Raw genomic sequence first — 16,865 nt, forward strand, 5'->3', positions numbered from 1 at the left:
AAACTAGGTAGTCGTTATTCACATCATAGGGAACTGATGAACTAGTAACATGAGGCTTCCCTGCCAGTATTACCTAAGCAACAGCCTAGTGTGAACCTATGAACCTACGAGAACCAGCCCTCCCTGTTGTTGACCTTTCCAGCTTTAAACTGCAAGTTTCACACCTATTGATTGTGCTATGTCTCCAAAACAGGACATCTGCATTGTGGTGGGTCAAGCCTGGCCTGTGTTAGACTTTGAAATTAAATAACTGTAAAGATAAGGCCACCCTGCAGAGCTTTGTGTTCCCATCCTGTTGATGATGTAACCAACCTGGCAGGCATGGTCTATTTCTAGACTGACTTCTCAACAAAAATGATAGGGGGCAAAGTGCCCATTTAATAACTAGGCATTCGGTTTTGATCACAGAATACCTAGCTCTTGCCTTGTTTAGCTTTCAACTGAAAAAAACAGATAAGATGTTCTACTTTAAAACTTTGTGACAGCAGCACTGCTCCTGGCCTGTACAGGCTATGAATGGTTTGCTCAAGTCCTGAGATTATAAAACAGGCTCTAAACATCATGTTTCCTTTAACTTCCTAAAAGTAATATCTGCTTCTAGTGCCCACCTTATTTTTAGCATTTTATTGCCCTTGGCCAAGATTGTGAAAAGGCATGCTGTCATTGCAAAGAGGGGCATGAACTTCTGATGCCACCTCACTATGTTCAAAAATATTTTGTTTCTGGATAGACCATTTTCTTACTGTGTCTACCTTTTCTCTTGGATTTTTAACCATTCCACTCCCTATGACATAACAAAGGTATTTAACCTCCATAATTCCGAATTTGCTCTTAGAGACATTCAGTTAATCATGCTTTTCTAGTGCAGCCTCAGTCTTAGCTAGATGTGAGTCTAGTTCCAAAGAATGTATGATAACACTATCTAGGTAAACTGTAGTATAGTTTGTGTAGGGTTTCAAGACTCTACCCATTAGTCGTTTGAAGACTGCAAGGGCACCATGTACCCCAAAAGGAAGAACATTATACGGGAATAATCCTTCTGATGTTGAAACAGTTGTATCCACCTTTGCCTCATCTACCCCAAAAGAAAGAACAATATACTAGAGTAATCCATGTGCTATTTAAACATTTGTGTTTTTCTTAAGTACAGCTGTTAAAGGGATTTATTAATAATCCTTTTTCAGGTCTAATGTATTTAAGAATTTTAAGTTCTCCCTGAGTATAGATTTATCAATAGGTTTACATGGGATGGTTTCAGAGCACTTAGTTGCATAACTCAAACCCACTAATATGTTGAAATTTATGGCTGGATTTTACTAGTGGCCCTGCAATGTCCATTGTAGTATGTTCAAATGGCACTTCTATGGTAGGCATCAGATTTCTGACATTTAGGGTAACCAGCACATACATTCTCAATTTATTTCACTATTCTGAGCTAGTAATATCTCACTAGGATCCATACCTTAGCCTTGTCCATTCCCAGGTGTTCCCTAGCACTTGTCTACATGCTTAACTTACCACTAGGTCTCTATAATGCTTGGATATTAACAGCTGGTGTACTATTCCCTTTCTATCCTGACTTACTCTGTATAACAAGTCATTTTGTAACTCAGAACATGGATAAGATGTATAAACATATTGCTCATCTTCTGCTACAATCCTACCTATTATTTGCCTTCCTTTGTAAAGTGTTATTTTTCCCTGTGCTTTTTTAAAATGTAGTCATCTTACTTAGGGTCAGGTTAACTGTGGGGTTTCCTCAAAGTCAGCCTAACATGAGGTAGCATTGTCTCATCCCACAACCAATACAAACATTGTGGTCTCACTGTCTAACTCTTCTACTGGAAAGCAACTCATAGCAGGATACTTCAGTATCAGTTGCAATATCTGCTTTACTTTGCTTTCTTATTTTCTTTCTTTATGAATTTTATCCATAGAACACTCTTGCCTTTGAGCAGAGAATCCTGTATCTTGGTTAAACAGGATTATAATTAGGGCTCTGTTTGAGGCCATCTTGCTTCTCAGTATGCACTGTCCTCTCCTCTTCTTTCCTATTTTGGCTCACCCTTTGTCAAATAGTGACTGATCACCATCATCTCAGTTGCTTCTGTTCAGTAAACTGTTCTCTCTCTGCTAAAGATTAACTTCACTTTTACTTTTTTCTTCTCTTACATATGTCACTTGCCTAGAGTCTCCCCTTATTTGAGTCTTTATTATTGCTTTTCTCTTTTATAGCAAATGCTTGCTGCTTAGAATTCTCCATTTTGGGGGTCTGTGTTTCAGCCTGACAGTTTAAAATTCATCTCACATTCCATACTTTCCAGCCTCATTTTCTGAGAACGCACTATTTTGGTAAGTGTTTGCTTTCTTCAGTTCTGATCATCCCTGCTTTGCAACTCTTTCTGGCTGCAATAAATTCCCTTCCTTTAACTGTTTCTTACTAGCACACATGCATGCATATCACTTCAACAGTTTTGTTGCTAATACTTTTTTTCTTAGATACATACCATTCTTTTATAACTGTTACCAAACTGCTGGTGTCTATCAGCCCTTGCCATCACATGATACATTCCACTTAATTAACTTGGTAATTGCAAAGTAGCAGAATACAGCCTCAGCCATCCTAGAAGATAATTTATCACATTCTACATTTCACAGGGGATCTTTTTCCACATTAAAAACAGTACAAAATTTAGCTACATCACCCCTTTTCCATATTTAAAACAGACTATATCTGCAGCTGTTACTTTTTGTCTGTTACAAACATGGGATATAGATTTTGCTATACGTCTAGACTACTCAGATATACGTCTAGACCACTCAGATATTGTTTAATGGCACAGCAGTTCTTTCTCAGCTGTCCGAGTCTTTATAATTTAGCACACAGTTGTTCTTAAACAATAAAGAATGGTTAGACTTGTCATCTCCTGTCATTTGTATCACATTGTTCTTATTATGTTCACCATCTTGTTCTATCCATAAATAAAATAAAATACTTTAATTTACATAACTGTGACCAAACTTTCTTTTTTATAATAAAATGTCCAGCTATGAAACTTGTCAGCTTGTGTCTTAGACAAGCTTTTTTGACTTCATTATTAAATGAACAGATAAGATTCTGGCCGGTCAACTCAGTTCCATTCCTCCTGGTGGTCATGCAGCTAAAAGGTGGTAAAATACACATGAAGGTCCTCCTCCCATGTGAATTGCTTTAATGATAGATTTTTCTTGGGATATCGATTCACTTAGTTACATAATCATCTATTTTGCTACAGCTGCTATAGCCTGCAGCAACTTCTCTACAGTGGTCATCTTAGCAAATGTAACAACACACAGTCGCACAACTCAAGACTATTTCTTTGTCTCTGTTGCTTTCTCTCTCTCTTTCAAAAATTACACAAGATTACACACATGCTGGCTGTGACAGTGGTAGTCTCAGGATGTTGGCATTAGCATCTGGGGCTGTAATGCACTCTGCAATCCACAAATTTGGAATATTAAAGCAGCTAAGACATCCAGTCTTTACAAAAATAATGGAGTTTACTATACACAAATAAAAATAAGGCATGATCTTCCGAACAAACACAAAGATTTATGGCCAACTAAATGCATGGCAAGACCCTTAAACTAGTTTGCTAATTACCAAACACGCAGGTATAATATAATAAAAACACTTTCTTTAACAAATAGCACTCCATTTACAAATGTATTCTTCATAGCACTTACATAAACATAATGTATGCATCTATTCACACATCTTTTGATCACTTACATTCTTTAATTTGGTGAGAATCACTGTGATATACATTATGTATGTAGTGCCATTCTAGAGAAAACTGATTTAAAATATGTATTTTTCTTTGTTATTGCAGACTGTTGGCACCTCTGCAAACTATTGCATACTTGAGCCACACACTTAAACCTGTGGTGCTCTTATACACCATAGAGAAGGATCATCTGGGCATATTCGGGGGTATGCAAAAGCTACAATCCTTACATGGCAGATAGTTCACAGCAGTTACAGAACACAACACTTTAAAGGGGTTACAGAGGAAAAGTGGGCAGAATGGAATGCTTTTTTAAATGGAGTTTTGTCTTGCAGTCCTGTAATATGACTATCCAGCAGCTGAAGTGGCATTGCCAATAGGTTTGTCTAGAAAGAATAAGGGATAGTGTACCAAAAATGCATTCTCATCTCAGGTTTTATTTACTGAGCAATGCCTACTGCAGACTTGCTTGAAGCTCTCATGGGAAGAGAATTGTGATGACGGGGAAGTGCCAGTCTAGAAATCTAATTTAAAATATGATGCATTTTTCTTTCTCATTGGGGACTGTTGGCACTTGTGTAAACTATAGCTGAGCTACGTTTTTATCTGCTATGTGTATGCTTCCCGTGACCTGAGAATGTGTGACTTCCTCTTTCAAATGTAAAGGGACATAAAGAAAAATGAGGGGAAACATTTATGAAATATAAAATATAACTTGTAACAGTTTCTCAGGAAGGATTTAGCTTTTATTTATTTAGTTTTTTTTTTTTTTTTTTTTTACCTGAAAAGTCCGACTGCGCAGTATCCCATTACAGGCCCAGGAAGAAAAGTTCCATGCAAATTTATATACAGCTATACATTTTTGCATCTTTTAACAAGAAATTCTTAATTTTTTTTTTTTTTTTTTTTTTTACATAAAGTTGAAAGTATAACAAGAAATAGACTAATATGTATTGCATAGGTAAATATTAGATATGTAATCTTGGCATAGTTTCTATAATTAAAGACAGGATACAACAATAGTCATAAAAACTAGAACATGTCATGCATACAGAACTGGATTATGATGAGGTGTTTAAGGACAACAAATATGTTAGTTAGTGGAAGGTGTTAATGTACAACTGGGTAAGGAGAAGAGGAAGGATAGAAAGGAAAGGAGATTAGTGCTGGAGGTGTTCACAGTATAAGCCCTAAGGTTACTGTTATTGAAAAGTGCATGCCTTTGGGTAAAGATGTGTGTGAGTGATTACAAACTACAAAAGGGTGCTATTACAGGATAATGGGGTAATTGCTCTGTTTCATGAAACAATAATCTCCTCATCATTAATAGACAGTAACCTTGTTTATATGCAGACATGTAAATCTTTGCATATTTTTGATAGGCCTATGACAACGCCTCCTCATGTTTGAAAAGCACTTTACCTTTGTGGCTCAACAGGTGACACCTGTGAGCATTTTTCCATATCATACAGGTAGTTTACTTTTCTATGTCATTGTTTGAGTACTACATGGCATATTTGTTCATCCCAAGAAACTTAAAATGCTATCAAAAGTATGACATATGTGAAACCTGCTGGATGGAGAATGAGAGGAATAATGACAAGAAGTCAGTAAGAACTTCTTAGAAATCTATGAGCACAGTATGCCAAGTGCGCTGCGGTGGTGGTGCTGCGGTAGCATTGTCCTGTTCGATTCTCAGCTAAAGCGTCTTCTCTGCGGAGACATGCGTGAATGGGTGTACCTTCACTGAAGTTTGTACTTCAGAGCTGGCAACTTGGCACGTAAAAATCTACTGCCAATCATTAGCGGACTGGAGTTCCACTGTGGCGACCCCTAATCAGGAAAAGCCGAAAGATACAACAAGTATGCCAACTGCAAACTCGCTGTTACCTAAAAGAGGTTTAACACATTACAGCAACACAATGGGTAGTGAAGCGAAGGATGGTTCTATGCCACCAGCATGTGTTTAAAATAATTCTATTTACAGGAAGGATGAAAAAAAGGCATGCTTCCTTGCAGCAAATCATGGTGTAATAGAAAATGAAATTCAGTTAATTTCCATACATTTTCTTGGATTCTTTCATACATCACACACACACACACACACACACACACACACACACACACACACACACACACACACACACACACACACACACACACACACACACACACACACACACACACACACGCACACACGCACACACGCACACACACACGCACACACACACACGCAAACACTCTTGAGTTTGCAACAAAGCAAAACTTACAGCTATCAGTACTTTTCACTAAGCCCTAAGCATTATCTTCTTCTTTGCCAGCCAGTAGTTATCACCTAAGTAAGTCAGGAACACCTTCATTCTTCACAAGCACATATAACTTTGTCAAAACTACCCTGCTGAATTCCATCTTAGCCTAGATGTTGGGAATCTCTTAGCTGGGGTTATGACCCTGATATAGGCAACTGATTCCTCTTAACTTCCTGCTTTCCCCTGTTAAAGGTGAACCTTTTTCATATTATTGCAATGTGTTTCCTTGGTTCTGTCTCTAGCTAAGCATTTACAATGCTGCACTAAGTACTGCTTTACAAATCAGCACTGATAATAGTAGAAATAAGTATTAATTTTTGTGCTCTTTCCTACATATCTCTTATTTAAATCTCCTACTTATCACACTAGACATACGTAGTATTTGGAATAAAATTACTGACTTTCACACATGGCTTTCACAGTATTCTTCAGATATAGCAGCCATAACCAAATCTTGACTTAAACCTCATATACTAGATACTGAAATCATTCCTCCAGGTTATAATATTCTAAGAGCCGACATAACTCATAAAAAGGTGAAAGCGTAGCATTAATCAACCATAACTACTTAACAATAACCCCATCTCTAAATTTATTCCACCTTTCCAGAGTGCAGAACTTCTCATCGAAACCTTACAAATAAACAATTATAAACAACTAACAATTGCAGTGTTGTACATTCCACCAGGACAAAACATTCCTATATTACAAGACTTTCTTGCTTGAACTACTGTAAATCTAAGCAATCAGTTAGGAGGGTGTTAATGGTTAAGGTGTTTGCCTTACAAACACAAGGTGCACAGTTTGAGTCTCACAAGGGATAACTGGCTAAGCTTAAAATGGCTCACAAGGGCAGTTAGCTTAGTACTAATCTATGAACCTATCAAACTATCATACTTGCTGATATTAACATTAACTGGAATGACCTAATCTCTGATTTCTCCATACATGGTATCTATTTTCATGGGTACACCCAATTTAATACAAGCCCCACACGAATCCACAATAACCAACGGAGCTCAGCCTTAGATGGAATCCTAATAACAGACCCTAAAAAATACAAAGATACTAGTATCCTGCCCAATATCCTTCATGATCACTCACCAGTATATACCTATAGAGCCCAAAACCAATTAAAAAACCCCACAACTATAAAACGTCTAGAAATCTACCTAATTTCAATCAACTTATTTTCAGTAATATGCTAAAATCCATCAACTGGACCCCTCTAAAAATATTGCCCCTGAAAGAAGTTGTGAGACACTTTAATCCTTAACAGTCTAGCTTCCATCCAAGTCAAGAGAAATAAGCAAAATCACGCATCCTGGTTATCAAAAGCCACTAAACATATACTACTGTCTGGAGACCGCACCTGGAAAGATAGGCACAAAAATAAAAATGAACCACCCAACTCAAATACAGACAACTATGAAATTTAGCTAAAATCAAGTAATTGCTGACAAAGAAAATAACTTCTCTCAGAAATTACTCAATCAAACAAACATCCCAAAGAAATTCTGGAAATCCATATCCTCACTCCTTAACCCAGGAACCCCATAAAACCCCTCTTCAGCCCCAGACAAAAATCCAGACAAAATGGCCCATCTTTTCAGCTCCTACTTCATTAATAGCATGCTCAGCCTTATAAATCACTTGCCACCCAAAACTCATTCCAGCACCTCTGATAATCTAGACCCATTACATATAGATCAAACTAACACCCCTACAAACAGTTCTTTCTCTCTAAATACTGTTCCCTTCTCACTTGTGCACAAACTTCTCAAAAAGCTAAAACCTTGCTCCCTATATGCAGACAACCTTCCCTCAGAGCACCTAAACCTTGCTTCCAACCCTATACCATACCCTGTTAGTATCCTCATCAATAGATCCATCACAGAATCCAGTTTTCCCAAACTGTGGAAGAAATCCATCATAACCCCACTGCACAACGGTGGCAATACCAATGAACTGTCTAACTACTGACCCATAGCTATTCTCTTTCCCATCTAAACTTTTACCAAAATGTATTCACACTCAACTTATGAAATATCTTACTGATAATAACCTCCTTACACCAACACAACATGGCTTCTATCCAGCACATGGTACCAGCACTGCCCTTCTTTCTTTCACAGACACTGTGAACAAAGCCCTGGACTCAGGCCAAATAACTTCAGTATTTCTGTTAGACCTATCACAGGCTTTCGATACAGTGTCTCAGCCCAAGTTACTTCTACAACTAGCAACCACTGGATGCTCTGAATCCATGTTAAATGGTTCTCAAGCTACTTAGAAGCCAGGCAGTAAAGTCTTAGATGGCAAGGTAGTATATCTGAATACCTAGTCAATAAAACAGGAGTACCTCAAGGGTCCATTTTAGGGCCTCTGCTCTTCAATATTTTTATAAATAAATTACACACTGCCTCTCTTCAAAACACACTTATCCAGTACACAGACGACTCCACCATCATCACATTGTCTGACAATATCCACAATCTACTAAGCTTATCACAGAATGCCTTTACATCAATCGAAACCTGGTTAATAAGCACAACTTCTACTTAATGAAAGAAAACTAAGCTCATGCTACTCTCAAACAAGCCAATCTCACAGGAGTTCACCATATACTCAAAGAACAAACCAAAAACAGAAATAGTAATGCATGTTAATTACTAGGGATTACAATAGATGGTAGACTCTTCTTCGAACAACATATACTTAGTGCAATTAAAAAAACACATTTTAAACATAGATTACATAGACACAAGCTCTATATGGATAAACCCACTAAAAAGGCTCTTGCAAATAGCCTCTTGCTCCCATCCCTCTTATACGGAGCCCTCATCTTCACCAACCTCCACCAATCTCTCAAAAACAAACTCCAAGCATGTTACCACAAAATTAAATTTGCAGCCAGTATACCATATTGATCACATCACTGTCAAGCTCTTAAGGAACTTAACTGGCTTGAATTCCAAGAATACCTTGATTCCAGTCAACTAACTCTAGTTCATAAATTAATTTACACACCCAATAGCTCCCCTACAACCCTATTCCCCACCCTGGAATCTGTGATCTACCAACAAACAACTTGTAACCCTTGTGAAACCCAATAAAAGAGCTGGTCATAGCCTCTACTCTTTGCCATAGCTAGGATTTGGAATTCCCTTTCCCTAGATATCAGCCTCCTAGACTCATTAAATGCATTTAAAATATTTCTAAAGAAATGTTTTCTCAGCAATCACATCTGTCCCTGTACCCAAAACCATAGTCTACCATAAATAAACTTATATCTTTCTTATCTTTTGTATCTCCATCCTCCCACTAGCATAACTCTGTCATCATACCTTATCTTTTATGCCTCCATCCTTCTACTCCCATATATCTGTCTCCATACCAACCTCTACCACCAAACTACCTATTTCTTCTACTCATATCATCACTTTTCTACCTCCAAGCAAATAGTATATCTTTCCCTACTATACTTCCTTCTTTTAGAGTCTCCTTCCAAGTCAGCTAATAACAGTGGCACACATTGCCCATATTCTCCTTATGATAATGTATCATATATAGCATATGTATTATAATGTGACTTATCACATCACAGACAACCATAGCCCCCTGTTAGCACACAGCCACTATCACATAGCAACACAAAACACACAACCTCTTTCACAGAGGCTCTCTTAAAAAATCTGCCCAAACAACAGAGACCTCCAAAGCACAAACTTAAGCAACCATCCCATCCAAGCATAACCCACAAGACACATAGCCTTCACAACCAGTGTGCCACTCAAGCTAAGCCCCTAAGGCAGAACAGTGTACCAAACACATTAGTCATAGGTGACTCAATTGTAAGGCACACTGACGTTCCACTCACTAGGCTGAATAAGGAGAAAGTCACAGTCATCTGCCTGTCAGGTGCCAGGATTCACCACATAACACATGCACTTGGGTCTCTCCACATCAAGTACAAATATGACTCCGTCAACATGCATGTTGGTGTGAATGACCTAAGATGTACCTCCCGTGACTACATGAAGAGAGACATAGAGGAGCTCTCTGATCTAGCCTTGAGTAGCATCCTACCATCACCAAGAAGGATACCACAGTACAAGCAGAAAATGATTGACTTCAACAACTGTCTAAGTTTCTGGTGTCATTCTAAGGGGATCCAGGATCTGTCTGCTTTGGATGACATGATAGACAGACCTCGATGCTTTGCCAGAGACGGCCTGCATCTGTCACCCCTGGGATTCTAGATACTGGCCAAGGCTCTTGCCACCCCTATAGTGCCTTTTTTAGGCAATGCCCTGAAGACAAACTTACCACCATAACATTTGCTAGTAAATGCATCCCAAGGCTTATGCTACTCAACACTAGATGTCTAAACCTCAAAATGCACTCACTCAAGTCATGCCTCAAACTGGAGAACATCAACATCTGTGCAGTAACAGAGACCTGGTTCAAGGCTCATGAGAGCACCCCTGCGCTACCAGGTTACAGTGCATATCACACCTTTCAGCCCCCAAATCTGAACCATAGCCCTAATGGATGTGATCCGCAGTGGTGCAGTGGTTAGCATTGCTGCCTCACAGCAAGAGGTTCTCTGGTTCGATCCTCGGCTGGGGTGCCTTCTGTGCGGAGTCTGCATGTCCTCCCTGTGGTCGCGTGGGTTTCCTCCGGGTGCTCCGGTTTCCTCCCACATCCCAAAGACATGCTGCAGGTGGATTGGACACTCTAAATTGGCCCTAGGTGTGTGTGTGTGAGTGTGCCTTCTGTGGAGGGTTGGGCGCCGGGCTGGCAACTCGACACTGTAAAACTCCACTGCCATTCAATGTGCGGACAAGGTGATCCGCTGTGGCGACCCCTAACCGGGAAAAAGCCGAAAGAAGAAGAAGAAGAAGCCCTAATGGATGTGATGACCAAACTCCCAAAGGCGGAGGTGTATCCATCTTCATAAAAGATACACACACCTCCAGACTTGTTGCCCAACATAACGCATCAGAAATACTTCAGGTACAGTTATCACTGGACAGAACTGCAGTCCATGTTTAGCCTGTACAGAGCCCCCACTATGCCCCAGGACTTCCACTCTGCATTCCTGGACACTCTGGAAAACATCAAGGCCTAGCCCAATACTCTTATTCTGGAAGACTTTAACTACCCCTCCATTAGTTGGAACAACTACTACTGTTCCAAATCTTTTGCCCAACGTTTCCTGGAATTCAACTCCAATTCCTTGGACCAACTCATCCTCACCCCCACTAGGGGAAACAACATTCTTGACCTAGTCATTACAAACCTGGGGGAACCACTGCTCTACTCCTTTGATAAACCCCTCCCTGGTCAAATCCGACCACAAGTTAATCACCATTGATATCCAAATCCCACCCCCACCCCTGAAAAAGGAAACCACAGTGAAAAATTTCTCCAAAGCTAATTTTGACCTTCTAAGGATAGAAGTGGCAAGCTTCACGTCATCCATAGAAATGGGAAATGGGAGTATGGCTGCTGAATCATACACCAAGGTACTGTATGAGCACTTACACAATTGCATAGATAGGGCCTTACCAAACAGAACCAAGACACTCTCCTCTAAAAAAAGGAAGCCAATCTGGTGGACCCCTGCCATTAACAAACTCTACAACAGAAGGAAAAAACTGTTGCAGAAAAGGGTAAAATCTGATGACTGGAAAAATTCCCATGAAAACTCAGTAAAAAACTGAGATCCTTCATCAAATCCACCAAAGCTAGTTATGAAAGCAAAATTGCTACAGATACTAAGGACAACCACAAGGCATTCTTTAGTTATATCAAGAATCTGCATAATAATATGCAGATTTGTTCTGAGCTACAGCACAATGGCACCACTTATACTGAACCACCAGATATTGCCAATATCTTGGCAGACAGGTTTAGTGCGAACTTTACTTCCCCCTCACCCCCCAAATGGCCCATCCACATACTCGAGGAATACCCACTCCCTATTATCACGACTGCACAAGTAGAAACCGTACTGACCAAAGCTAAGAATACAGCTTCCATAGGACCAGATACTATACCTGGTTGCATCCTACATGATTTACAAAAAGAACTGGCACCACACCTGAGTGCTCTGTTCAACTACAGCCTCAGTTCTGGCTTTGTCCCCACTGAATAGTGTACTGCTACAGTCATCCCACTCCACAAAGGGGGTGCGACTACTGACCATTGGAACTACCGCCCCATCAGCTTGACGAGCCTGATCTGTAAGGCCATGGAATGTATTATTACGGATCTTATAAATGAAGATATAGGGAACCTTCAAACCCTGGACCCCATGCAGTTTGGGTTTGTGAAAAGCAGATCATGTCTGCTCAATCTGATAGACTTCTTCGAAGCTGTCACCAGAGTGGTGGATGAAGGCAAGGCTGTCCACACATCCTACTTCAATCTAGCCAAAGCCTTTGACACCATCCCACACTCTGGAATCATTGACAGGCTCAATAATTGGACATTAACCCATACATCACTAGATGGGTTGCCTACTGGCTCACTGACAGAACCCACATGGTGAAAGTAGCTGACTCCAAATCTGACTACCAGGCAGTTACAAGTGGAGTCCCACAGGGATCGGTTCTGGGTCTTTTCCTGTTTGGTATCTACTTCTCTGAAGTTCAAGCCAACACCAAGGGACTCTGGTTGACCAAATTCACGGATGACTGCAAACTGGGAGCTATTATTGATTCTCAGGCTGATGTGGACGTCCTACAAAAAGGCCTAACGGAAACCAACGACTGGTGCCAAAACCATGGCCTTAGGCTCAGTGCCAAAAAATTAATTGTCATTCCCTTCGGGAAAGACACAGTGCCCACAAACTATCATATCAAAGGGAACCCACTTAACTCTGAAGGTGTTACAAGGGATCTAGGGACACAGGTAGATCGCAATCTCTCCTTCGACAACCACATCGCCACTGTAGTTAGGAACTCCTTCTACGTGGCACATCTCATCACAAAAGGTTTCCCATCCGGGAAAAAAGAAGTCATTATCTCTCTCTACTCAGCCCTCCTCAGACCCATTATAGAGTACAATGCTCCATTTGGCATGTACCTCACTAGACACCTCCAACAGCTGGAAAGGCCACAGAAGTTCTTCACTGAGAGGATCTTAGGACTCAAACACGTGCCTTATGTGTATAGACTTAAAAAACTTAAACTTTACTCCATCTCATATCTCCTACTTAGAGGTGATCTCTGCTTGACATACAGAACCATGTCTGACTCAGTTTTGCTAGACATGCTTCATCTGAAAAAATTCCAATCCCTCCGTTACTCATTCCAAAGACCTCAACCTTATCACCACATTAAACAGAACCTGCTGGAGGGATAGGTTCCTAATCCAGAGACTTCCAATACTCTGGAATAAACCACCCATTCACATCAAGCAGAGCACCTCACTGGCCCTCTTCAAGAAAAATCTTGATGAGTGGATGGGAAATTCACCCTGGGGATCACTTCAATCGCATTGCTAGATAGGGGTACAGGGAACTAATGTCTGGTAAGCCAGATGACTGGGAACACTATTGGGCTAGGCTTGCATTGGTTCCAGGGCCGTTAGCCTAGTACTTACCAATGAACCTATGAACCTATATACTATCATGCATGTAGCAACCTGCCAACCTTATGATGTTCAACTAATTAACTGATTTAATGTGTTTTTTTCGTTGTTAAATTTGCTCGGTATGTTAATTTTGTATGTCATATTTGTGGAGTTTTTCTCCCTGGGCCTCCACTGAAAATGGGTTTCTGACCCAGTGGACTTTCCCAGTTAACAAATGTCAACCAATAAATAAATAAATAAATAAATAAATAAATAAATAAATATTTATGTAAGTCATCATGTAACACCTGAATAAAGAGGTCAGATACATGCAACTGTTAACTATATCTTCCATTCATATATAATGCCTTGTGAAATTCCAAAGCTGCTAATTCATTCCATCATAAAATGTCTGACATTAAATAGTCTGAAATGTGTGTCTGGTAGTTTGTACTTGTGGCAGAGAAGGATAAAGCCCTAACTACAGCCCAGATAACCTGAGATCAGCTAGCAGCTCAGGTGCTTAGCAGTGCCAGCGGGCAGGGTGAGTCTACCCATATTGGGAGAAAGGTTGATGATTTCTGACCAGCTCAGATGGTCACTATAATTACAGGGCATCAGATGGAGGATGGAAGCCCATTGTGATATAAGGTGCTGGTGATGGAAATACATTGGCATGACCACCCAAGCTGGTTATGGCAGTCCCTGTCATTGCATGTGGGGAAACACCATGTGCAAACAAAAGAGAATAGATGGCCTTTACAGTAACACAAATACTCACATAAGTGCTATGATGGAGATGGGCAAAAGAAAAAAGAAAAATGCTCTCATTGTCAGGATGACATTGAAAGCACAAAGCCTTCCCATGACTGGATGATGTCCCATCTGGACAGTGTAGTGACTGACAGTGGAGAGGCTTGATGATTGGCAGGCACAGGGGCAAAAAAGGAACAAAAAAGTGGCCAGTAACTTTGCTCTTTAAACATACAATATGTTAGTATGTAAAGTTTAAGTTGTGACTGGATTACTGAATTTGATTAAGACTTAATAAATTACTCTGCTCCATTCTGGGGAGGAATTTGGAAACCATCTTTTGTTGTCTGAGAAATGTCCTACCACCATTTATTTGCGACAGTTTTAAAAGTTTAATTCTCTTCCAGGTTCATTTAAGTCTGTTTTATGTCAATCCTATTTAGATGATTTATTAAAAAAAACCTCTGGACCCTGGATTTGTGTTTACTGGTAAGGATTATCATACTTAATAGCAGATTTTGCCAAGAGTCATCTCTGCAGTCAGATTGGTATTGTGTCAGTATTTTCTGTGGTGATTTAGACTTTAAAACAGTAAGGTCTAAACAAAACATTTACTTTGGATCTAAAATTGTTTGCTGGACTCTCCTCCCAAATCAGTCACTGGTTGCAACAGTGAATAAAATATCCTATAAAAAAGAAAAACACTGTGTACAGCACACAATGTTATGATTTTGTATACAATAATCAAGCTAACCAGCTGGTAGTGTATTAATCAGAGTAACTAGCAAAGAAAGATTATTATATAAGTAGCAATCCATGGTTTACAAAATATGCCTAAAAAGAGATTAGGAGCTTCTTGTCTTTACAAGATGATATGTATTTTGCTTTTAGGGTAGACACATTTCATTTCAGTACAGTAAACAGGGTTTAGTGATTAAATTATTTTAAAATTTGCATTGTATAATTCATTCTTTGTGTTAGGGCAGTCATATTGCATTCAGCCTCTGACAATGCATTTTACCTAATTTACTTTGCAGGAAGAATGTGAACAGAAGCTCAGTATCGCCATGCCTGCCCTGAATGCTGCGATTACAGCACTCGATACTCTCAAAGCCAGTGACATCACACTTCTGAAAACAATGCAGAATCCTCCTGCAGGAGTCCGTCTCACTCTGGCTGCCATTTGCATACTAAAGGTACTTCTCATTAAAGAGACAGGTTAAATTATGTGATGTTAGCATAGCAGAGCTAGAATCAGCAATGTTAAGTGCTGCAGGCCATAGAATAACAATGAAGTGATTTGGTAAGTCTGATATTAAATGCTGATTCTGTAAACTTTTAAAGAAAGTATTAACATAAAGCAATTTACCTAAATGTCATACAAAATGTGTAAAATATACTCCTCCAAACTATCCATACGAACATGTGCATGTATGTCTCTGCTTGTGTGTCCTCAAAACTATCTATAACTCTGTGTGTGTGTGTGTGTGTGTGTGTGTGTGTGTGTGTGTGTGTGTGTGTGTGTGTGTGTGTGTGTGTGTGTGTGTTTGTGTGTGTGTGTGTGTGCGCGTGCATGTTGCATGCATGTTGCTCTGCATTGGCTGACATCCTTTTCAGAATTACTTTTATGCTTTATTATGGCTCCTCTATCACCCTGTAAGGGATAAAAATAACATTAGAAAAATGGACAAATTATGGAACTAATGATGCTGCATGTCCTATAATTGAATGCTAGAACAATGGTAATCAAAAGAGTGTGTGCATGTTGTACTTCAAATGTGATACACAGTTGATTATATTAATGTGATGTGAGTGTTTAATCCAGACAAATAAAACACAGCTAAACTACTTGGTCAGTTAACTGCACACAGAGTCTTGAGGTCCATTCTTATATAATCACAAGTACTCACATTTATGAGCAATTAATCCATTAAAAGTTAGAGTCATGACTAAGGTATTCACTACAAAACAGGATAAATGGAATTGGATTCATGGTCCATTCCTGGGACCACTCTTGTTTGGCATCTACTTCTCTGAAGTACAGGCCAACACTAAGGGACTCTGGCTAACAAAGTTCGCAGATGACTGCAAACTGGGAGCCATTATTGAATCCCCAAATGATGTGGATATTCTACAAAAGGGCCTTACAGAAACAGATGCCTGGTGCAAGAGCCATGGGCTCAAGCTTAATGCCAAGAAATGTATAGTTATCCCCTTTGGAAAAAAGCATGTACCCATGAATTACCACATAGGTGGCAGTACACTAAACATTGAAAGTGTGATGAGAGACTTAGGGACACAGGTGGACAGTGGTCTCACTTTTGATAACCACATCACCACAACAGTCAGGAAATCCTTCTATATGGCATACCTCATCACTAAGGGCTTTTCATCTAGAAAAAAGGAGGTCATTGTCCCACTGTACTCATCCCTCATTAGACCCATTATAGAG

At 39.7% G+C, this 16,865-nt stretch overlaps 1 protein-coding gene across 1 annotated transcript in view; it reads left to right on the plus strand.

Moving 5' to 3' along the window:
- Positions 1-16,865, plus strand: part of LOC122815364 (dynein axonemal heavy chain 3-like) — a 4,921,723-nt gene that overhangs the window by 3,280,427 nt on the left and 1,624,431 nt on the right. Inside the window, exon 51 of the mRNA XM_044087818.1 lies at positions 15,451-15,609. Coding sequence (XP_043943753.1) covers positions 15,451-15,609 — 159 coding nt within the window. The remainder of the gene's footprint in view (positions 1-15,450; positions 15,610-16,865) is intronic.

Source organism: Protopterus annectens, chromosome 11.part0 (assembly GCF_019279795.1).
Source record: "Protopterus annectens isolate FY-2018-M chromosome 11.part0, PAN1.0, whole genome shotgun sequence".
Taxonomy (NCBI): domain Eukaryota; kingdom Metazoa; phylum Chordata; order Ceratodontiformes; family Protopteridae; genus Protopterus; species Protopterus annectens.